This window comes from Ornithorhynchus anatinus, chromosome 14 (genome assembly GCF_004115215.2).
Source record: "Ornithorhynchus anatinus isolate Pmale09 chromosome 14, mOrnAna1.pri.v4, whole genome shotgun sequence".
Classification (NCBI taxonomy): Eukaryota; Metazoa; Chordata; class Mammalia; order Monotremata; family Ornithorhynchidae; genus Ornithorhynchus; species Ornithorhynchus anatinus.
In genome coordinates this window covers 14,780,879-14,805,053 of record NC_041741.1, presented here as the reverse complement: position 1 = coordinate 14,805,053, position 24,175 = coordinate 14,780,879, and the positions used below count along the sequence as shown (strand labels likewise).

The 24,175-nt window shown below is 46.9% G+C and overlaps 2 gene segments (V, D, J or C); both read right to left on the bottom strand.

Annotated features, from left to right (window-relative positions):
- Window positions 1-24,175, bottom strand: part of LOC100076640 — a 343,932-nt gene that overhangs the window by 222,213 nt on the left and 97,544 nt on the right.
- On the bottom strand, window positions 11,503-12,920 carry LOC100078477. The segment is given in 2 exon segments: window positions 11,503-12,704; window positions 12,794-12,920. Coding segments are annotated over 2 exon segments (381 nt in total).

Sequence of the window (24,175 nt, the reverse complement as noted above, 5' to 3'; positions counted from 1 at the left end):
TATCTCTTATGTGCTTACTATTTGATAAGTACTGGACTAGGAGCTAGAGTAGATAATTACACTCTAAGTACATTTGGACTTAGAGTCAAAAGAGGTGGAAAGTAGAGTGGCCTAGTGAATAAATCATGGACCTGGGAGTCAGGTGGACTTGGGTTCTAATCCCAGCTTCTCCACTTATCTGCTGTGCAACCTTAACTTCTCTATGCCTCAAGTCACCTTGAGGTGTAAAATGTAAATGTAAAATGGGGATTGAGACTGCGAGCTCCATGTGGGACATGAACTGTATCCAAACTGATTATATTGTATTCATTCAATCATATTTTTGAGTATTTACTGTGTGTAAAAAGGACTGTATTAAGTGCTTGGGAGAGTACAGTATAACAATAAGCCAAAGCATTCTCTGCCCATAACGAGCTTTGCTTGTACCTACCCTGGGGCTAAGTACAGTACCTGGCACATAGTAAACTCTTAGCAAATACCATTTAAAAAGATGGGGGAACTGATATTTAATTCCCAATTTACAGATGAGGAAACTAAGGGAAAGTGATTTTCCAAGGTCCCACAGCAGAGAAGTGGGAGAACCCAGATTAAAACCTGGGCCCTCTGGTCTTGCTTCTTTAGGGTTCAGGATGACACCGTCGGGAAACTTTACTTTACATGTTCCATATGCTCTTTGGGAAATTTGATTCCACAAATGCATTTACCATCTGAGTTTTGTTAGACTGGGGAGAAGTATCTATCATTGGGTCATATAAAGAAAGCACAAATAATGATTTTGGTATTTGTTAAGTACTTACTATGTGCAGAGCACTGTTCTAAGCGCTGAGGAAGATACAGGGTAATCAGGTTGTCCCGTGTGAGGCTCGCAGTCTTAACCCCCATTTTACAGATGAGGTAACTGAGGCACTGAGAAGTGAAGTGACTTGCCCACAATCACACAGCTGACAAGTGGTAGAGCTGGGATTCGAACCTATGACCTCTGACTCCCAAGCCCGTGCTCTTTCTACTGAGCCATGCTGCTTCAAATGATTACAGAAGATGAGGAAAAGTTATAAGAGTACTGAGCATGTCTGGTGTTTCATGGAAATACTTTTCCAGTTCTGTGGTTCAGGGAGGTACATGAGCCAAAACTGATCATTTGGGAATTGTTACTGAGCACTTCATCTGTAGTGTTGGGTTACAGGATACCACATGGCTTTTGATGCCTATTGGCATCAGCCCTAAAGTCTAGGTCTTTCAAATGTCCAGCATTTGGGGGTTCTGAGCTACACCTCCCAGAAAGCTGAAGCACCTCAAGCTTAAAGCTGATCCCAACAGGTTACAGTACCTGTATGATGTCCCATAATCTGGAACTGCAGAAGAAGTGCTCAGTCACCAAGCAAAACTGAGCTATCTGGAAGCAAAATATGGGAAATAACTAACTGATATTATCCAGGGTTGCCCAGGAAGAGAGCAACATGGAGAAGATCCATTCAATAAACAATGTCCTGAATGAGGCTGAATGGAAATGAGATTTTTCTCCTTTCTGTGCTGCACACATAGCAATGTATGTCATGGGTCAGGAAGGAGGGGATCGTCATTCATTCATTCATTCATTCAATAGTATTTATTGAGCGCTTATTATGTGCAGAGCACTGTACTAAGCACTTGGAATGGACAAATCAGCAACAGATAGAGACAGTCCCTGCCCTCTGACGGCCTTACAGTTTAACTGGGGGAGACAGGCAGACAAGAACAATGGCAATAAATAGAGTCAAGGGGAAGAACATCTCATAAAAACAATGGCAACTAAATAGAATCAGGGCGATGTACATCTCATTAAACAAAATAAATAGGGTGAAGACATATACAGTTGAGCGGACGAGTACAGTGCTGAGGGGGTGGGACGGGAGAGGGAAAGAGGGGAGAAGAGGGTTTAGCTGCGGAGAGGTGAAGTTGGGGGGTAAGAGGGAGCAGAGGGAAAAAGGTGGAGAGCTCAGTCTGGGAAGGCCTCTTGGAGGAGGTGAGCTTTAAGTAGGGATTTGAAGAGGGGAAGAGAATTAGATTGTCGGAGGTGAGGAGGGTGGGCATTCCAGGACCGTGGGAGGCCGTGGCCCAGGGGTCGACGGTGGGATAGGCGAGACCGAGGGATGGTGAGGAGGTGGGCGGCAGAGGAGCGGAGCATGTGGGGTGGGCGGTAGAAAGAGAGAAGGGAGGAGAGGTAGGAAGGGGCAAGGTGATGGAGAGCTTTGAAGCCTAGAGTGAGGAGTTTTTGTTTTGAGCGGAGGTTGATAAGCAACCACTGGAGGTGTTTAAGAAGGGGAGTAACATGCCCAGAATGTTTCTGCAGGAAGATGAGCCGGGCAGCGGAGTGAGGAATAGACTGGAGCGGTGCGAGAGAGGAGGAAGGGAGAGCAGGGAGAAGGCTGACACAGTAGTCTAGCCAGGATATAACGAGAGCCTGTAGCAGTAAGGTAGCCATTTGGGTGGAGAGGAAAGGGTGGATCTTGGTTATATTGTAAAGATGAGACCGGCAGGTCTTGGTAACGGATCGTATGTGTAGGGTGAACGAGAGAGACGAGTCGAAGATGACACCGAGGTTGCGGGCCTGAGAGACGGGAAGGATGGTCGTACCATCCACGGTGATAGGGAAGTCTGGGAGAGGACCGGGCTTGGGAGGGAAGGTGAGCTCAGTCTTGCTCATGTTGAATTTTAGGTGGCAGGCAGACATCCAGGTGGAGATGTCCTGGAGGCAGGAGGAGATGCGAGCCTGAAGGGAGGGGGAGAGGATGAGGCAGAGATGTAGATCTGCATGTCATCTGCGTAGAGATGGTAGTCGAAGCTGTAAGAGCGAACGAGTTCACCAAGGGAGTGAGTGTAAATGGAGAACAGAAGAGGGCCAAGAACTGACCCCTGAGGAACTCCAACAGTTAAAGGATGGGAGGGGGAGGAGGCACCTGTGAAGGAGACTGAGAATGACCGGCCAGAGAGATAAGAGGAGAACCAGGCGAGGACAGAGTCCATGAAGATAAGGTGAGATAAGGTGTGGAGGAGGAGGGGATGGTCGACAGTGTCAAAGGCAGCTCAGAGGTCAAGGAGGATTAGAATGGAGTGAATGGCCAAAGCTATTGGATTTGGCAAGAAGGAGGTCATGGGTGACCTTAGAGAGAGCAGTCTCGGTAGAATGGAGGGGATGGAAGCCAGATTGGAGGGGGGCCAGGAGAGAATGGGAGTTAAGGAATTCTAAACAGCGAGTGTAGACGACTCGTTCTAGGATTTTGGAAAGGAAGGGTAGTAGGGAGATAGGGCGATAACTGGAAGGGGAAGAGGGGTCGAGAGCGGGTTTTTTTAGTATGGGGGAGACATGGGCATGTTTGAAGGCAGAGAGGAAGGAGCCAATAGAGATTGAGTGGTTAAAGATAGAAGTTAAGGAAGGGAGGAGGGCAGGTGCGATGGTTTTTATAAGGTGAGCGGGAATGGGGTCTGAGGCGCAGGTGGAGGGGCTGGCACTTGCGAGGAGGGAGGAGATCTCCTCTGAGGATACTGCAGGGAAGGATGGGAAAGTAGGGGAGAGGGTTGGTGAGGGGAGGGGAGAAGTGGAGGGGTGACTTGGGGAGCTCAGACCTGATTGTGTTGATTTTTGTGATGAAGTAGGTGGCCAGATCATTGGGGGTGAGAGATGGGGGAGAGGGAGGAACGGGGGCCTAAGAAGAGAGTTAAAGGTCCAGAACAATTGGCGGGGTTGTCGGGCATGGGTGTCGATGAGGGAGGAGAAGAAGTTTTGCCTGGTGGAGGAGAGGGCAGATTTAAGGCAGGAAAGGATAAATTTGAAATGTATGAGATCGGCTTGTGGCTTGGACTTTTGCCAGCAGTGCTCGGCAGCTCGAGCATAGGAGCGTAGGAGGAGGACAGAGGAGGTGATCCAGGGCTGTGGGTTAGTGGAGTGAGAGCGGCGGAGGGAAAAGGGGGCGAGAGAGTTGAGATGAGTAGAGGGGGTGGAGTTGAGAGAGGAGACCTGATCATTGAGAGTCAGAAGTAAGGACAGGGTGGCAAGGAGGGGAGAGATGCTTTTGGAAAGACGGATGGGATCAAGAGAGCGGAGATCTCTGTGGAGGAGTAGCAAAGATTTGCAGGGGGAGGGAGTGTGAGAGATGAGGCAGGGGAGAAGGTTATGGTCAGAGAGAGGGATTTCAGAGTTGGTGAGGGAGGAGATAGTGCAGCGGTAGGAGATGACGAGATCGAGGGTGTGACCGAGTCGGTGAGTGGGCGCGGTATGGTGGAGGAGGAGGTCGGCAGAGTCGAGGAGGGATAGTTGGCGGGCGGCAGAGGAGTCATCGGGTACATCCATGTGGACGTTGAAGTCTCCGAGGATCAGAGTGGGCAGAAAGAAAGAGAGAAGGAAGGTGAGGAAGGGGTTTAGGTGGTTGAAGAAGTCGGAGGTGGGACTGGGAGGGCGGTAGATGACAGCGACAAGTATCTGGAGGGGGTGGTAGAGGCGAATGATATGGACTTCGAAGGAGGGGAAGGAGAGGGAAGGGGGAGGAGGGATAGTGCGGAAGCGGAAGCGGCAACAGGGTGAGAGGAGGAAGCCGACGCCTCCTCCCTTTCCAGTGAGTCTGGGGGAGTGGGAGAAGGAGAGGCCCCCCGCTGGAGAGAGCAGCGGCGGAGACCGTGTCTACGGGAGTGAGCCACGTTTCCGAAAGGGTGAGGAGGAGGAGAGAGCGGGAGAAGAAAAGGTCATGGATGAAAGGTATTCATTCATTCATTCAATAGTATTTATTGAGCGCTTACTACGTGCAGAGCACTGTACTAAGCGCTTGGGACGAACAAGTCGGCAACAGATAAGAGACAGTCCCTGCCGTTTGACAGGCTTACAGTCTAATCGGGGGAGATGGACAGACAAGAAGGATGGCAATAAATAGAGTCGAGGGGAAGAACATCTCGTAAAAACAATGGCAACTAAATAGAATCAAGGCGATGTACAATTCATTAACAAAATAAATAGGGTAACGAAAATATATACAGTTGAGCGGATGAGTACAGTGCTGTGGGGATGGGAAGGGAGAGGTGGAGGAGCGGAGGGAAAAGGGGAAAAAGGGGGTTTAGCTGCGGAAAGGTAAAGGGGGGGTGGCAGAGGGAGTAGAGGGAGAAGAGGAGCTCAGTCTGGGAAGGCCTCTTGGAAGAGGTGAGTTTTAAGTAGGGTTTTGAAGAGGGGAAGAGAATCAGTTTGGCGGAGGTGAGGAGGGAGAGCGTTCCAGGACCGCGGGAGGACGTGGCCCAGGGGTCAACGGCGGGATGGGCGAGACCGAGGGACGGTGAGGAGGTGGGCGGCAGAGGAGCGGAGCGTGTGGGGTGGGTGGTAGAAAGAGAGAAGGGAGGAGAGGTAGGAAGGGGCAAGGTGATGGAGAGCCTTGAAGCCTAGAGTGAGGAGTTTTTGTTTGGAGCGGAGGTCGATAGGCAACCACTGGAGTTGTTTAAGAAGGGGAGTGACATGCCCAGATCGTTTCTGCAGGAAGATGAGCCGGGCAGCGGAGTGAAGAATAGACCGGAGCGGGGCGAGAGAGGAGGAAGGGAGGTCAGAGAGAAGGCTGACACAGTAGTCTAGCCGGGATATAACGAGAGCCCGTAACAGTAAGGTAGCCGTTTGGGTGGAGAGGAAAGGGCGGATCTTGGCGATATTGTAGAGGTGAAACCGGCAGGTCTTGGTAACGGATAGGATGTGTGGGGTGAACGAGAGAGACGAGTCAAGGATGACACCGAGATCGCGGGCTTGAGAGACGGGAAAGATGGTCGTGCCATCCACGGTGATAGAGAAGTCTGGGAGAGGACCGGGTTTGGGAGGGAAGATGAGGAGCTCAGTCTTGCTCGTGTTGAGTTTTAGGTGGCGGGCAGACATCCAGGTGGAGACGTCCCGGAGGCAGGAGGAGATGCGAGCCTGAAGGGAGGGGGAGAGGACAGGGGCGGAGATGTAGATCTGCGTGTCATCTGCGTAGAGATGGTAGTCAAAGCCGTGAGAGCGAATGAGTTCACCGAGGGAGTGAGTGTAAATAGAGAACAGAAGAGGGCCAAGAACTGACCCTTGAGGAACTCCAACAGTTAAAGGATGGGAGGGGGAGGAGGCTCCAGCGTAGGAGACCGAGAATGACCGGCCAGAGAGGTAAGAGGAGAACCAGGAGAGGACAGAGTCCGTGAAGCCAAGGTGAGATAAGGTATGGAGGAGGAGGGGATGGTCAACAGTGTCAAAGGCAGCAGAGAGGTCAAGGAGGATCAGAATGGAGTAGGATCCATTGGATTTGGCAAGAAGGAGGTCATGGGTGACCTTAGAGAGAGCAGTCTCGGTAGAGTGGAGGGGACGGAAGCCAGATTGGAGGGGGTCCATGAGAGAATGGGAGTTAAGGAATTCTAAGGTAGTTTACCTGTAATGGAGTGGGGGTTCCAGAGGCCACACTTGAAAGTAGCTGTGGGTGCAAGGGGGGAAGAGGAGGGGGAAGAGCAGGGGGAGGGGAGGGTTTGGATGGGAAGGAGGTGATGGGGCCCTGGACGGGGAGAGGGGGAGGAGGGGTGGCGGTGGGACAGGAGGAGTGGGATGGGGCGTGGGTGGGGAAGACGGAAGGGGGGAGGGCGGGAGGAGGGGGTTTGGTGGGGGGGAAAGTAGGGGGAGGGGGAAGAGGGGTGGCGCTGATAAAGCAGGGTTCTAGGGCCGGGGAGAGAATGGGGGGAGGAGGCAGAGGAGAGAGCAGGAAAGAGCTGAGCGAGAGAGGGGAAGGGGAAGGAGAGGATAGGAAGGGGTCGGGGGGGGGTGGAGGAACATGGTGAGGCCAGAGAGGTGGGTAGCAGCACTGACAACAATAGACAATAACAAGCGAAATCGGTAATATAGTAACATGATACAGTATGATACAATACAATAGTGTTAATAAGCGGGCAATGACCAGGGTCGGGGGTCAACTTGATTAAGGGTCGACCTGATCAAACTCAAAGTCAAGCGGCTAGCGGCAGGGAGAGTCCCGGAGTTCATGACCAAATGTCTCTGAGATGGTGGCGGGGGCCCTGAGGTTGTCTGGAGGGGGTTGCGGGCATAGGCGGCGGCTAAGGTAAGGTAACCCGGTGAGAATAAGGACATCGTCGCCCGGGGTGGGGGCGGGGGAGATGAATCACCTCACGGGGGAAGAGGAGTGAGGCCTTCCCAAAATGGCCACTTCAGTCAGGGGGCTGCCGGTGGGGAGGCGGTTGGGGAGCAAAATGTCCCCGGGCCCTAGCAGGGGGACACAATGTCCTCAGGGCCGAGCAGGGGGACAGAATGGAGGCTGGTGGCAGGGGTCTGTAGGGTCTGGGAGGGGCCGGCGGGAAGATCCTTAGTGTCGGAGTCCTTGAGCGGGGGTGCGGAGGTCCAGGTTGCGAAAAGATGAGGCAGGCGTGGGTCCGGGCGGTCCAAGGTGCAGCTCCCTGGGGGAAGCGGTGGAGGCGCGGATGAGTCGGCGAGTGGTAGGTGAAGGGCTTGTCAGGAATCAGGGCCAGGCAGGCCAAGGTTGCGCCTCAGGGGAGCATAGATCCCGAGCCCACGTGGTAATGGCTCCAAGGGTCCGGGCGGTGACGAGGCTCAGCTTCCCAGGAGAGAGAGGCAGTCCTGGCGTGGATGAGTCGGTCAGCGGCCAAAAAGCAGCCCCAGGGGAGCAGAGATCCCGAGCCCATGTGGTAATGGCTCCAAGGGTCCGAGCGATGACAAGGCTCAGTCCTGCTGTCCTTATGGATGGGAAGAGCTCTGTGCCTGGGGCCTGAATTATACTGAGTTTGAAAATACATCATCAGCCTGGGGCTTCATACAGCTCCTTTAGAGTCAGGAGTCCCCACTGGCTCCAGTCATCTTTTCCCCTCAATTTCTGTGACCTTCTAAAAGAGACTCTGGCAAACAGAAAATATGCCATTTCACAGATGAAAAAATAGAGACTCACAAAGAGATAAAGGCTTAAGTAAGTCAAGTAGAAGTGGGTTTTGTTGGAGGTGCCCTTAGTAGCACTCTCTGCCCCAGCATCGGAGAAAAATGATTACTGGTCTGAACTTGTTTCATGTTCTTGGTCAAGAATTTCATTCAATGGTATTAATTAAGCGCTTAATGCATGCAGAGAATGAAAGAAGTGTCAAGGAAGCTGGGGAAAGAATATGTTTCCACCTCCCTCGGAAACACAGCCAGTTTAGCATGCTATTTGGAACTGCTTTGTGCTGATGTCTATGCCCTGGGACACGACCAAGACTCACAGATGATTATCAGTCATTTCAATGACAGCAGCACAATAGGACTGAATGAAACCTGAAGGAAACTGAGTCTGTACATCAGACTACACCTGGAAACTATTCACACTACCAAGACTTCTGAAGCCTCTGACAAAGGCAGAACACGATCCCACAGTGCACAGAGAGACAAATCCATAAAAAAGTGAAGAAGGACAGCATAAATTGGGGAACATTACTAATTGAGACTGTGGTAATAACGGGGAAAGAAATGTCACCTGAATTTGACGCTCTCCAGCATCATAGGCTGGCCATGTGTGGAGAATGGATGCTAGCAGGTTGCACAAATGGCTGTTGTATGAGGAACCCAAATGGGACATATGTGCACGGGAAGGGGAGAATCCATGATGTTAAGACAGAGCCAAGCACCGCCTCTATTAAGATTGACATTGGGCTGTGCAGCAATAAGGAAAGAAATTAGTGCCCTTCAGCTGAAGCTGTTTGGAGACAGGAAGATACAGAGACAGTCCCTAAAATCAAAGACAGCTTCTTCAAGCAGTAATTGCCTTCGTTTTCTTTTCTTCCACTCCCTTCTGCATTACCCTGACTCGCTTCCTTTATTCCCCTCCAGCAACCCCATAGCACTTATGTATCTGTAATGTATTTATATTAATGTCTGTCTCCTCCTACAGACTGTAAGCTTCTTGTGGGCAGGGAGTGGATCTTTCATAGTGTTATATTGTATTCTCCCAAGCACTTAGTTCAAGGTTCTGCAAACAGTAAGCATTATTAATAATTGTTAAATTATTGTAGTGTAGATTGTAGTATTTATGCAACAGTATAGATTGAAGTGTTTGTTACTATGCTTACTCTGTGCCAGGCACTGAACTAAGCACTGAGATGGATGCATGTAAATCAAGTTGAGCACAGTCCCTATTTCACTTGGAACTCACAGCCTCAATCCTATTTTACAGATGAGGTAAGTGAGGCACAGAGAAATGAACTAATTTGCTCAAGGTCACATAGACAAATTGTGAAGCCCAGATTAGAACCTATGCCCTTCTAACTTCCAGACCTGTGTTCTATCCATTACACCATGGATATGATTAATTGATGGATTGATTAATAAATACTACTGATAGATTGGATTCAATTACTATTCATTCTGGTGGCATCTACTTGGTCTTCAGTGATAAACCCTTTACAACAGGTTTCATGAAATAACCAATAACTTAGGAAAGTGTTTTTGGATCAATAGGTACATTTAACTCAGTTTTGTGGTCTCATCTGTTTCTCTTATACCAACTCTTTCAGATTTTCTACATCTTGCTAGTACCTGCAATTCTCAGGGATGCCCTTGTCATTGCAAAATAATGTGAAATTCTGAGAAGAAAATTGCAGTGCTAGTTAATACAGTTGATTAAATGTGTTATTTGGATATGTTGTATTAGTAACAGTAGCTTCCCTACTATAATGAGCCACTGTACTATTTCTATTTCTTTGCTTTAGATTTGCAGGCTTGTTTCAGTTGAAATCAGAAAATATGCTCAAATAGAATTTAAACTGGGGAAAAATTCTTCAGGTATGTCTCTCATAAAAAATAATAAAAGGTTCACAAAGAATTGTGCTTCTTGATCAAATATTAGATCATGTAAATTTTCAGGGATTTTTAAATAATCAGTGAGGTGGAAGGTGGCAAATCCAGGATGGGGCTTGTCTGTGGTCTCTGTTGCTCTGCTCCCGCGGCTAGCTGCAGTTCAAGAATCCTCTCCGGGTTTCTGATAGGCTCAGGATGTGGTTTCTCTCACTGTGTCTCTCGCACAGTAATAAAGGGCCGTGTCGTCCGTTTTCAGGCTGTCCATCTGCAGATGAACCAGGCTGTTGGCGTTGTCCTTGGAGATGGTGAATCGGCCTTTCACAGGGTCCGCATAGTATGTGCTGCCACCGCTGGTACATATACCTGCGACCCACTCGAGCCCCTTCCCTGGAGCCTGGCGGACCCAGCTAATCCCGTAGCTGCTACTGAAGGAGAATCCGGAGGCTTTACAGGAGAGGCGCAGGGACCTCCCGGGCTGTCTTAGGTCTCCGCCGGACTCCACCAGCTGGACATCACCCTGGACACCTGTAAACAGAGTCAGCATGGATCAAGAGAACAGTTACACACCCACAGACACGCACACCCCCAAACACTCAAATTATCCATGTCTCACATATTTCCCCAATTACCTTGGAGCAGGGTGAGGACAGAAAGCAAACTGAAGGCAGACTGTATGGTGAGAGCTGTGGGAACAGTTCTGGGGGCAGGAAGGGAATGGCACAGAGCTGCAGGGGCCATTCTGGCTTTAAATCACGGCTGGAAGGGCCCCATTTGCATCTCCACTTCTGTATAAGAACATACCAGCCACCTCCTGGAGTTCATTCCCTGCCTACTGCCTCAGGCAGAAGGACCAGCCAGAGCCCTCAGATAAAGCCTTGAGATTGACTCAGGCATGTTTGTGAAGCAACAGTTTTTGTTGTTTTCTTTTAAACCAACTAGATAATAAGGATGTATGTTTTTAAGGATATTATTGGCTTTCTTCCCACTGCAAGGTGAATTAATCTAAAATACTGACAGTTATGTTAAGAAAAATAATTGTGGTATCTGCTAATTGCTTACATTTTGATTAGGGCCGAACTAGATGCTGGAGTAGAACAAGATGATCAAACAATAAGTCTAAGCACAGTGGGGCTTACAGTCAAGAGACGAATGACGTTGAGCCGCTTAGTGGATAGGGTCTGGATCTGAGAGTCAGAAAGACCTAAATTCTAATCCCTGCTCCTGCATTTGTCTGCAGGACCTTGGGTCAGTCATTTAACTTCTCTGTGCCTCAATCACCTCCTCTGTAAAATGGAGATCAAGACCTTGAACACCAAGTGGGATATGGACTGTAATTTGATGAGTTTGAATTTGATTAGGTTGTATTCATTCATTCTTATTTATTCAGCACCTACTTTGTGTAGAGCACTGTAATAAGTGATTGGAAAGTATAGTATAACAATAAACAGACACATTTCCTGCTTACAATGAGCTAAGGTTGCATCTAGTCCAGTGCTTAGTACGGTACCTGGCATAAGTTAAGCTCTTCACAAATAATATTTTAAAAAGGTCGGGGAACTGTTATTTAATACCCAATTTACATATGAGGGAAAATGAGGTGATGTGGTGTTCCAAGGTCCCACAACAGAGAAGCAACAGAACCGAGATTAAAACTTGAGTCATCTGCACTTGCTTCTTTAAGGTTCAGGATGATGCCATTGGGAAACTTTAGCAAAATGGTATCTATGTTCAATACACTCTTTGGGATTCCTCAATGCTTCTACGATATGAATTTTGTTAGACTGGAGAGAAATATCTTTCACTGGGTAGTATACAAAGATCCCAGATGATTATGGAGGGTGAGGAAAAGTTATGGGAATATTGGGCACAGTAAATGCTCAATAAATGTGATTGATGATTGATTGCTGATTAAGAAATACTACTGATTGCTTGGATGCTGTTTCCATTCAGTCTGGTGTCATCTGTTTCCTCTTCACTGATAAACCCTTCACAACAGGTTTCATAAAATAACCAATAAGTTATTAAAACTTTATGGATCAGTAAGTACATTGTACCCAGTTTTGTTGCCTCTTTAATTTCTCTTATACTAACTCTCTCACACTTTCTGCTTCTAGCTCTACATGCCCTTCTCAGAGAGACCATCGCAAAATTAGAGGTGAAATTCAGAGAAGGAAGGTGCAGTGTTCATTAGCAAAGTTGATTAAATGTGTTCTTAGGATGTGTTTCATTAGTAACAATAGACTCCATACCATGGTGAATCACTGGACTCTCTCCTATTTCAGAATTTTTGACTTTCAGTCTTTTGTTGTTTTATTTGAGCATCAGAAAATAAATATGCTTAAATAGAAATTGAACAGAGGAGAAATTCTTAAGGAATGTTTCACCCTTAAGAGGAAAAATGTTTACCTCTTGTGCAAATGTTAGAACGTGTAAAATAAGGGGCTTTTAGTAATCATTGAGAGGGAAGATGGGAAATCCAGGCTGGGCCTGTTGTCTGTGGTCTCTGCTGCTCTGCTCCTCCAGACAGCTGCAGCCCAGGAATCCTCCCTGGGTTTCTGACAGGCTTACGATGTGGTTTCTCTCACTGTGTCTCTCGCACAGTAATAAAGGGCCGTGTCCTCGGTTTTCAGGCTGTTCATCTGCAGATGTACCAGGCTGTTGGCGTTGTCCTTGGAGATGGTGAATCGGCCTTTCACAGAGTCTGCATAGTATGTGCTGCCACTGCTGGTAGCTATACTTGCGACCCACTCGAGCCCCTTCCCTGGAGCCTGGCGGACCCAGCTCATCCAGTAATTGCTACTGAAGGAGAATCCAGAGGCTTTACAGGAGAGGCGCAGAGACCCCCCGGGCTGTCTCAGGTCTCCACCGGACTCCACCAGCTGGACATCACCCTGGACACCTGTAAACAGAGACAGCATGGATCATGAGAACAGTTTCACACACACACAAAAAAAAAATTCCGTATCTCTCACATTTCTCCTCAATTACCTTGAAGCAGGGTCAGGATGGAAACCAACGTGAGGGCAGACTGCATGCTGAGGGCTGTGGGGACAGTTCTGGGGACAGGAGGGGTTCAGCACAGACAGAAGGGCTGGGGCTCTTCTCCCAGGGCTGCATGGACAGGTGTCCTTAGGGCTTTAATCAGGGCTGGAGGAGCCACATTTGCATCTTCTCCTCTCTATAAGTGCATAACAGCAGCCTCCTGGGGCTCATTTCCTGTCCTCTGTCTCAGACAGAAGGACCAGCCAGAGTCCCCAGACAAAGCCCCTAACCTTGAGATTGACTTGAGCAGGATTGTGAAGCAGCAGATTTTATATCTACTGGATACTAAGGATATTATTTGCTCTTGAGGAGACCCTTTCTCTTGGCTGCAATGGGGATTAATCTACAATACTGATAGTAATGTTAAGTAAAATAATTATTATATCTCTTATGTGCTTACTATTTGATAAGTACTGGACTAGGAGCTAGAGTAGATAATTACACTCTAAGTACATTTGGGCTTAGAGTCAAAAGAGGTGGAAAGTAGAGTGGCCTAGTGAATAAATCATGGACCTGGGAGTCAGGTGGACTTGGGTTCTAATCCCAGCTTCTCCACTTATCTGCTGTGTAACCTTAACTTTTCTATGCCTCAGTCACCTCATCTGTAAAATGGGATTGAGACTGTGCGCTCCATTTGGGACATGAACTGTAAACTGATTACATTGCATTCATTCATTCAATCATATTTCTTAAGTATTTACTGTTTGCAGAGGACTGTACTAAGTGCTTGGGAGAATACAGTATAACAATAAGCCAAAGCATTCCCTGCCCATAATGAGCTTAGCTCGTACCTACCCTGGGGCTAAGTACAGTACCTGGCACATAGTAAGCTCTTAACAAATACCATTTTAAAAAAGTGGGGGAACTGATATTTAATTCCCAATTTACAGATGAGGAAACTAAGGGAAAGTGATTTTCCAAGGTCCCACAGCAGAGAAGTGGGAGAACCCAGATTAAAACCTGGGCCCTCTGGTCTTGCTTCTTTAGGGTTCAGGATGACACCATCGGGAAACTTTAGCAAGATATGTTCCATATGCTCTTTGGGAAATTTGATTCCACAAATGCATTTACCATCTGAGTTTTGTTAGACTGGGGAGAAGTATCTGTCATTGGGTAATATAAAGAAAGCACAAATAATAATTTTGGTATTTGTTAAGTGCTTGCTATGTGCAGAGCACTGTTCTAAGCGCTGAGGTAGATACAGGGTAATCATGTTGCCCCGTGTGAGGCTCACAGTCTTAATCCCCATTTTACAGATGAGGCCACTGAGGCACTGAAAAGTGAAGTGACTTGCCCACAATCACACAGCTGACATGTGACAGAGCTGGGATTGGAACCCATGACCTCTGACTCCCAAGCCTGTGATCTTTTCACTGAGCCATGCTGCTTCAAGTGATTACAGAGGATGAGGAAAAATTATAAGAGTACTGAGCATGTGTGGTGTTTCATGGAAATACTTTTCCAGTTCTACGGTGCAGGGAGGTACATGAGCCAAAACTGATCGTTTAGGAATTGTTACTGAGCTGCAGTGCTGGGTTACAAGATGCCACATGGCTTTTGATGCCTGTTGGCATCAGCCCTAAAGTCTAGGTGCTTCAAATGCTCAGGAGTTTTGGGGTTCTGAACTACACATCCCAGAAAGCTGAAGCACCGCAAGCTTAAAGCTGATCTCAGCAGGTTACAGAACCGGTATGATGTCCCATAATCTGGAACTGCAGAAGAAGTGCTCAGTCACCAAGCAGAACTCAGGTATCTGGAAGCAAAGTATGGGAAATAACTAACTGATATTATCCAGGGTTGCCCAGGAAGAGACCAACATGGAGAGGATCCATTCAATAAACAATGTCCTGAATGAGGCTGAATGGAAATGAGATTTTTCTCCTTTCTGTGCTGCTCTCAGAGCAGTGTATATCACGGGTCAGGAAGGAGGGGGTTGTCCCTTGGGGAAAGCTGTACGCCGGGCAGCCGGGCAGCGAGAGCAAACTGCAGGCTCAGGACAGAAACTCCTTCTCTGCCTTACTCTCCACCTGCTCCTACAACTGGGCTCCTGGTTCTCGGTGGATCCTGAGCTCCCCCTGCTGCCCAGCTCCTCCTGACCTGTCCAACCTCCTCCTGACCATCTGCAGGGGAAGTTCCTGTCTGGGCTCACACTCGCTGCCCTCAACTGTGATTCCAGCACAGTAATACCTGTGTGTGTGTTAGCTTGCTCAGTTGCAGTGAGAACTCATGAGTCTCGTGAGATGGAGTTGCTATCCTTTATAGATGGATCAGAATCAGTGCTTTCATTACATCCTGTATAAACCATCCACTCCAGGCTCTCCCCCCATTGGCATTCCCATCTAGTGCCACCAGCTACTACTGTCTATAATTGCAGACAAGGGAGACAGCACAGGAGAGTCTGAAGATCTCTCTGGGCTTCACCATTCTTGGGCCAGATTCTACCAGCTGCACCTGGGACAGCACCCTGGGAACAAGGAGAGACACAGTGAACTGCACAGTAGAGACCTGCCCCCCATCTGCTGCTCTCTGAAGTCTCACAGAGACTCACAGGTGGGAGCTGCCAGCAGGAACAGGAGCAACCACCAGGATTTCATGTTCTTCTTGACCAGGGAAACCATGTCTTTCCCAGAGACTCCAGCCCAGGGTCAGGGGAGAGACTGACACTCCCCACCGTGGGGTCTGCCGATATTTCACCTGGGAACCTCACAGAGATTTGTACAGAGGAGTTCTGCTCTCCTTATGGATGGGAAGAGCTCTGTGCCTGGGGCCTGAATTATACTGAGTTTGAAATTCCATCAGCATCCTGGCGCTTCATACAGCTCCTTTAGCATCAGGAGTCCCCACTGGCTCCGGTCATCTTTTCCCCTCAATTTCTGTGACCTTCTAAAAGAAACTCTGGCAAACAAAAAATATGCCATTTCACAGATGAAAAAATAGAGACTCACAAAGAGATAAAGGCTTAAGTAAGTCAAGTAGAAGTGGGTTTTGTTGGAAGTGCCCTTAGTAGCACTCTCTGCCCCAGCATCAGAGTAAAATGATTACTGGTCTTAACCTGTTTCATGTTCTTGGTCAAGAATTTCATTCAGTCGTATTATGTGCTTAATGCATGTAGAGAATGAAAGAAGTCTCAAGGAAGCTGGGGAAAGAGTATATTTCCATCTCCCTTGGAAACACAGCCAGTTTAGTATGGTACTTGGAACTGCTTTGTGCTGATGTCTGTACCCTGGGACATGACCAAGACTCACAGATCATTATCAGTCATTTCAATGTCAGCAGCACAATAGGACCGAATGAAACTTGAAGGAAACTGAGTCTGTACATCAGTCTACACCTGGAAGCTGTACCAGACTTCTACCAGACTTCTGAAGCCTCTGACCTAGGCAGAACACTATCCTACAATGCACAGAGAGACAAATCCATAAAAAAAGTGAAGAAGGACAGCATAAATTTGGGAACATTACTAATTGAGACTGTGGTAGTAACGGGGAAAGAAATGTCACCTGAATTTGATGCTCTCCAGCATCATAGGCTGGCCATGTGTGGAGAATGGATGCTAGCAGGTTGCACAAATGGCTGTTGTATGAGGAACCCAAATGGGACATATGTGCACGGGAAGGGGAGAATCCATGATGTTAAGACAGAGCCAAGCACCACCTCTAATAAAAGTGACACTGGGCGGTGCAGCAATTAAAATAGAAATCAGTGCCCTTGAGCTGAAGCTGTTTGGAGACAGGGAGATACAGGGACAGTCCTTAAAAACAAAGACAGCCTCTTCAAGGAGTAATTGCCTTCGTTTCCTTTTCTTCCACTCCCTTCTGCATTACCCTGACTCGCTTCCTTTATTCCCCTCCGGCAACCCCACAGCACTTATGTATGTATCTGTAATTTATATTAATGTCTGTCTCCCCCTCTAGACTGTAAGCTTCTTGTGGGCAGGGAGTGTGTCTTTCATAGTGTTATATTGTATTCTCCCAAGCACTTAGTTCAGTGCTCTGCAACCAGTAAGCATTAATAATAATTGTTAAAGTATTGTACATACTTATACAATATTATAAGTTATAGTTATAGTATTTATACAACAGTATAGATTGAAGTGTTTGTTATATGCTTACTATGTGCCAGGCACTGAACTAAGCACTGAGATGGATGCATGTAAAACAAGTTGGGCACAGTCCCTATTTCACTTGGGACTCACAGCCTCAATCCCTATTTTACAGATGAGGTAAGTGAGGCACAGAGAAATGAACTAATTTGCTCAAGGTCACATAGACAAATTGTGGAGCCCAGATTAGAACGTAAGCCCTTCTAACTTCCAGACCTGTGTTCTATCCATTAAACCAAGGATATGATTAATTGATGGATTGATTAATAAATACTACTGATAGATTGGATTCAATTACCATTCATTCTGGTGGCATCTACTTGGTCTTCAATGATAAACCCTTCACAACAGGTTTCATGAAATAACCAAGCAATAACTTAGGAAAACATTTTTGGATCAATAGGTACATTTAACCCAGTTTTGTGATCTCATCTGTTTCTCTTATACCAACTCTTTCAGATTTTCTGCATCTTGCTAGTACCTGCACTTCTCAGGGATGCCCTTCTCATCACAAAATAATGTGAAATTCTGAGAAGAAAAATGCAGTGCTAGTTAGTAGAGTTGATTTAAATGTGCTATTTGGATATGTTTCATTAGCAACAGTAGCTTCCCTACTATGATGAGTCACTACTATTTCTATTTCTTTGTTTTAGATTTGCAGTCTTGTTTCAGTTGTAATCAGAAAATATGCTCAGATAGAATTTAAACTGGGGAAAAATTCTTAAGGTATGTCTCTTAATCGGTGAGGTGGAAGGGGGAAATCCAGGATAGGGCTTGTCTGTGGTCTCTGTTGCTCTGCTCCCCCGGCTACCTGCAGTTCAGGAATCCTCTCCGGGTTTCTGACAGGCTCAAGGTTCTACCTAGCTCACAAAACCCCCAAGGCTCCTGTGCCATGGTCTGTCCAGACAGTTAAAGGCCTGAAATAGGTGAAGTGCAGCCTGAATCAGCAGCTCAGCACAGACTTCCCACATCTTGCCTAAGTGAAACTCCCTGTATATCAATGCCTATCATCTGGGAGGGACAATCCACCTAATGACATTAGCTGGAGTTCAGCCAATTCCAGAGATAGGGTGTGGGCAGCGTGGCATTGGAGGTGAAGATGACAGAAAGGTTCATAAAGCTCCAGAGAAGGAAGGCTTTTTCTCTCTTATCTGGCCAATGCAAGTGATCCAAGGAGATAAATGACTCCTAGTGGGGCTAAAAAGAACCTCACCATCAGCTTGAATCCAAGAAGTAGGTTAAGTGGGTGATTGCTACATCTGGGAGAGTTGGGAATCAAAACTGAATAATGGTCAAGGTCAAGAATAGTCAATCAATTTGTCATATTTATTGAGTGCTTCTCAGGGATGCCCTTCTCATTGCAAAATAATGTGAATTTCTGAGAAGAAAAATGCAGTGCTAGGTAGTAGGGTTGATTGAATGTGCTATTTGGATATGTTTCGTTAGCAACAGAAGCTTCCATACTATGATGAGTCACTGTACTATTTCTATTTCTTTGCTTTAGATTTGCAGTCTTGTTTCAGTTGAAATCAGAAAATATTCTCAGATAGAATTTAAACAGGAATCCTCTCTGGGTTTCTGACAGGCTTACGATGTGGTTTCTCTCACTGTGTCTCGCGCAGTAATAAAGGGCCGTGTCCTCGGTTTTCAGGCTGTCCATCTACAGATGAACCAGGCTGTTGGCATTGTCCTTGGAGATGGTGAATCGGCCTTTCACAGAGTCTGCATAGTATGTTTTGCCACTGCTGGTATATATAGCTGCAACCCACTCGAGCCCCTTCCCTAGAGCCTGGCGGACCCAGCTCATCCCGTAGCTGCTACTGAAGGAGAATCCGGAGGCTTTACAGGAGAGGCGCAGAGACCCCCCGGACTGTCTCAGGTCTCCGCCGGACTCCACCAGCTGGACATCACCCTGGACACCTGGAAACAGACAGCATGGATCATGAGAACAGTTACACACACACCCAAACACAAATTATCCATATCTCACATCTTTCCCCAATTACCTTGGAGCAGGGTGAGGACAGAAAGCAGACTGAAGGCAGACTACATGGTGAGAGCTGTGGGGACAGTTCTGGTGGCAGGAAGGGAATGGCACAGAGCTGCAGGGGCCATTCTGATTTTAAATCAGGGCTGGAGGGGCCCCATTTGCATCTCCTCTTCTGTATAAAGAACACACCAGACACCTCCTGGAGTTCATTCCCTGCCTGCTGTCAGAGCCCTCAGATAAAGCCTTGAGATTGATTCAGGTGTGTTTGTGAAGGAACAGGTTTTTGTTTTTGTTTTTTTACCAGCTAGATACTAAAGATGTTGTTTGTTTTTAAGGATATTATTGGCTTTATTCCCACTGCAAAGGGGATTAATCTAAAATACTGACAGTTATGTTAAGAAAAATAATTGTGGTATCTGCTACTTGCTTACAATTTGATTAGGGCCGGACTAGATGCTGGAGTAGAACAAGATGATCAAACAATAAGTCTAAGCACAGAGGGGCTTACAGTCAAGAGACGAATGACGTTGTGCAGCCTAGTGGATAGGGTCTGGATTTGGGATACAGAAAAACCTAAATTCTAATCCCTGCTCCTCCACTTGTCTGCTGTCTAACCTTGGGTCAGTCATTTAACTTCTCTGTGCCTCAATCACCTCCTTTGCAAAGTGGAGATTAAGATCTTGAACCCCAAGTGGGATATGGACTGTAATTTGATGTTTGAATTTGATTAGTTTGTATTCATTCATTCTTATTTATTCAGCACCTACTTTGTGTAGAGCACTGTAGTAAGTGATTGGAGAGTATAGTATAACAATAAACAGAAACATTTCCTGCTTACAATGAGCTAAGGTTGCATCTAGTCCAGTGCTTAGTATGGTACCTGGCACAAGTTAAGCTCTTCACAAATAATATTTTAAAAAAGGTCGGGGAACTGATATTTAATACCCAATTTACATATGAGGGAAAATGAGGCGAAGTGGTGTTCCAAGGTCCCACAACAGAGAAGCAACAGAACCCAGCTTAAAACTTGGGTCATCTGCTCTTGCTTCTTTAAGGTTCAGGATGATGCCATTGGGAAGCTTCAGCAAAATAATATCTATGTTCAAGACACTCTTTGGGATTCCTCAGTGCTTGTACTATATGAATTTTGTTAGACTGGAGAGAAATATCTTTCACTGGGTAGTATACAAAGATTTCAGATGATTATGCAGGGTGAGGAAAAGTTATAGGAATATTGGGCACAGTAAATGCTCAATAAATGCAATTTTTTTATTGTTGATTAAGAAATACTACTGATTGCTTGGATTCTGTTTCCATTCATTCTGGTATCATCTATTTCATCTTCAATGATAAAACCTTCACAAAAGGTTTCATGAAATAACCAATAACCTATTGAAACTTTATGGATCAATAAGTACATTTTACCCAGTTTTGTTGTCTCTTCTGTTTCTCTTATACTAACTCTCTCACACTTTCTGCTTCTAGCTCTACATGTCCTTCTGAGAGAGACCATCTCAGAATTAGGTGAAATTCAGAGAAGGAAAGTGCAGTGTTCATTAGCAAAGTTGATTAAATGTGTTGTTAGGATGTGTTTCATTAGTAACAATAGCCTCCATACCATGATGAATCACTGGACTCTCTCCTATTTCAGAATTTTTGACTTTCAGTCTTTTGTTGTTTCTTTTGAGCATCAGAAATTAAATATGCTTAAATAGAAATTGAACAGAGGAGAAATTCTTAAGGAATGTTTCACCCTTAAGAGGAAAAAGGTTTACCTCTTGTGCAAATGTTAGAACGTGTAAAATAAGGGGCTTTTAGTAATCATTGAGAGGGAAGATGGGAAATCCAGGCTGGGGCTGTTGTCTGTGGTCTCTGCTGCTCTGCTCCCCCAGGCAGCTGCAGCCCAGGAATCCTCCCTGGGTTTCTGACAGGCTCAGAATGTGGTTTCTCTCACTGTGTCTCTCGCACAGTAATAAAGGGTCGTGTCCTCGGTTTTCAGGCTGTTCATCTGCAGATGAACCAGGCTGTTGGCGTTGTCCTTGGAGATGGTGAATCGGCCTTTCACAGAGTCTGCATAGTATGTGCTGCCACCGCTGGTACATATACCTGCGACCCATTCGAGCCCCTTCCCCGGAGCCTGGCGGACCCAGCTCATGTAGTAGTTGCTACTGAAGGAGAATCCGGAGGCTTTACAGGAGAGGTGCAGAGACCCCCCGGGCTGTCTCAGGTCTCCGCCGGACTCCACCAGCTGGACATCACCCTGGACACCTGTAAACAGAGACAGCATGGATCATGAGAACAGTTACACACACACCCAAACACACAAATTATCCATGTCTCACATCTTTCCCCAATTACCTTGGAGCAGGGTGAGGACAGAAAGCAGACTGAAGGCAGACTGCATGGTGAGAGCTGTGGGAACAGTTCTGGTGGCAGGAAGGGAATGGCACAGAGCTGCAGGGGCCATTCTGGCTTTAAATCAGGGCTGGAGGGGCCCCATTTGCATCTCCTCTTCTGTATAAGAACACACCAGCCACCTCCTGGAGTTCATTCCCTGCCTACTGCCTCAGGCAGAAGGACCAGCCAGAGCCCTCAGATAAAGCCTTGAGATTGACTCAAGCATGTTTGTGAGGCAATAGTTTTTTGTTTTTGTTTTTTTACCAGCTAGATACTAAGGATGTTGTTTGTTTTTAAGGATTAGCTTTCTTCCCGCTGCAAGGGGGATTAATCTAAAATACTGACAGTTATGTTATAAAAAATAATTGTAGTATCTGCCAATTGCTTACAATTTGATTAGGGCCGGACTAGATGCTGGAGTAGAACAAGATGATCAAACAATAAGTCTAAGCATTCATTCATTCAGTAGTATTTATTGAGCGCTTACTATGTGCAGAGCACTGTACTAAGCGCTTGGAATGTACAAGTCGTCAACAAATAGAGACAGTCCCTGCCCTTTGACGGGCTGACAGTCTAATCGGGGGAGATGGGCAGACAAGAACAATGGCAATAAATAGAGTCAAGGGGAAGAACATCTCATAAAAACAATGGCAACTAAATAGAATCAGGGTGATGTACATCTCATTAAACAAAATAAATGGGGTGATAAAGATATATACAGTTGAGCGGTAAAGTACAGTGCTGAGGGGGTGGGACAGGAGAAGGAAAGGGGGGAGAAGAGGGTTTAGCTGCGGAGAGGTGAAGGGCGGGTAGAGGGAACAGAGGGAAAAAGGGGGGAGCTCAGACTGGGAAGGCCTCTTGGAGGAGGTGAGCTTTAAGTAGGGATTTGAAGAGGGGAAGAGAATTAGATTGTCGGGGGTGAGGAGGGAGGATGTTCCAGAACCACAGGAGGACGTGGCCCAGGGGTCAGCGGCGGGATAGGCAAGACCAAGGGACGGTGAGGAGGTGGGCGGCAGAGGAGCGGAGCGTGCGGGGTGGGTGGGAGAAAGAGAGAAGGGAGGAGAGGTAGGAAGGGGTATGGTGATGGAGAGCCTTGAAGCCTACAGTGAGGAGTTTTTGTTTGGGGCGGAGGTTGATAGGCAACCACTGGAGGTGTTTAAGAAGGGGAGTGACGTGCCCAGATCGTTTCTGCAGGAAGATGAGCCGGGCAGTGGAGTGAAGAATAGGCTGGAGCGAGGCGAGAGAGGAGGAAGGGAGATCAGGGAGAAGGCTTACACAGCAGTCTAGCCGGGATATAACAAGAGCCTGTAGCAGTAAGGTAGCCATTTGGGTGGAGAGGAAAGGGCAGATCTTGTGTGTAAAGGTGAGACCGGCACAGTGGGGCTTACAGTCAAGAGGCAAATGACGTTGTGCTGCCTAGTGGATAGGGTCAGGATCTGGGAGTCAGAAAGACCTAGTTCTAATCCCTGCTCCTCCACTTGTCTGCTGTCTAACCTTGAGTAAGTCATTTAACTTCTCTGTGCCTCAGTCACCTCCTCCGTAAAATGGAGATTAAGACCTTGAACCCCAAGTGAGATCTGGACTGTAATTTGATGAATTTGAATTTGATTAGTTTGTATTCATTCATTTTTATTTATTCTGCACCTACTGTGTGTAGAGCACTGTAGTAAGTGATTGGAGAGTAGAGTATAACAATAAACAGACACATTTCCTGCTTACAATGAGCTAAGGTTTCATCTAGTCCAGTGCTTAGTATGATACCTGGCATAAATTAAGCTCTTCACAAATAATATTTTAAAAAATGTCGGGGAACTGATATTTAATACTCAATTTACATATGAGGGAAATAAGGCGAAGTGGTGTTCCAAGGTCCTACAACAGAGAAGCAACAGAGCCCAGATTAAAACTTGGATCATCTGCTCTTGCTTCTTGAAGGTTCAGGATGACGCCATTGGGAAACTTTAGCAAAATAATATCTATGTTCAGTACACTCTTTGGGATTCTTCAATGCTTCTACGATATGAATTTTGTTAGACTGGAGAGAAATAGCTCTCACTGGGTAGTATACAAAGATCCCAGATGATTATGGAGGGTGAGGAAAAGCTTTAGGAATATTGGGCATGCCTGGTGTTTTAGGGAAATACATTCCAGTTCTGTGGTTTGGGAAGGTCAGTGAGGCAAAATTGGTCATTTTAGCTTTGTTATTGGGTTTGTTACTAATGCCCAGCATTTTGGAGAGACTGAACTGCACATCCCAGAAGGTTGTAGGACCTAGACCTAGAAACCAATGCCAGCAGGTTACAGAACCTGTATGGTTTCTCATAATCTGGAACTGCAGAAGTGCTGAGTCATAAATCAAAACTGGGATAACAGGCAGCAAAGTTTGTGAAACAACTCTCTGAAGCTATCCAGGGGGTTCCCAGAAGAGACCAACATGGAGAGGATTCATTCAGTAGAAAATGTCCTGACTGAGGTTGGATGGAAATGAGAAATTTCTCTCCTCCGGTTTGCACTCAGAGCAATGCATGTTGCGGGTCGGGAAGGAGGGGATGGCCCCTGGGGAAAGCTGTGCACTGAGCAGGGAGAGGAAACCACAGGTATTGAAGAGAAATTCCTTTTCTGCCTCGCTCTCCACCTGCTCCTGGAACTGGGCTCCTTGTGCTCAGTTGGTCCTGAGCTCCCCTGCTGCCCAGCCTCCTCCTGGCTGCCTGCAGGGGAAGGATTGTGTCTGGGCTCACACTCTCTTCTGTATACTGTGTATCTGGCACAGGAATACAGGGCAGTGTCTGCAACTGTCAGGCTGTTCAGCCGCAGAGAGAACTCATTCTTGGATGTGTCT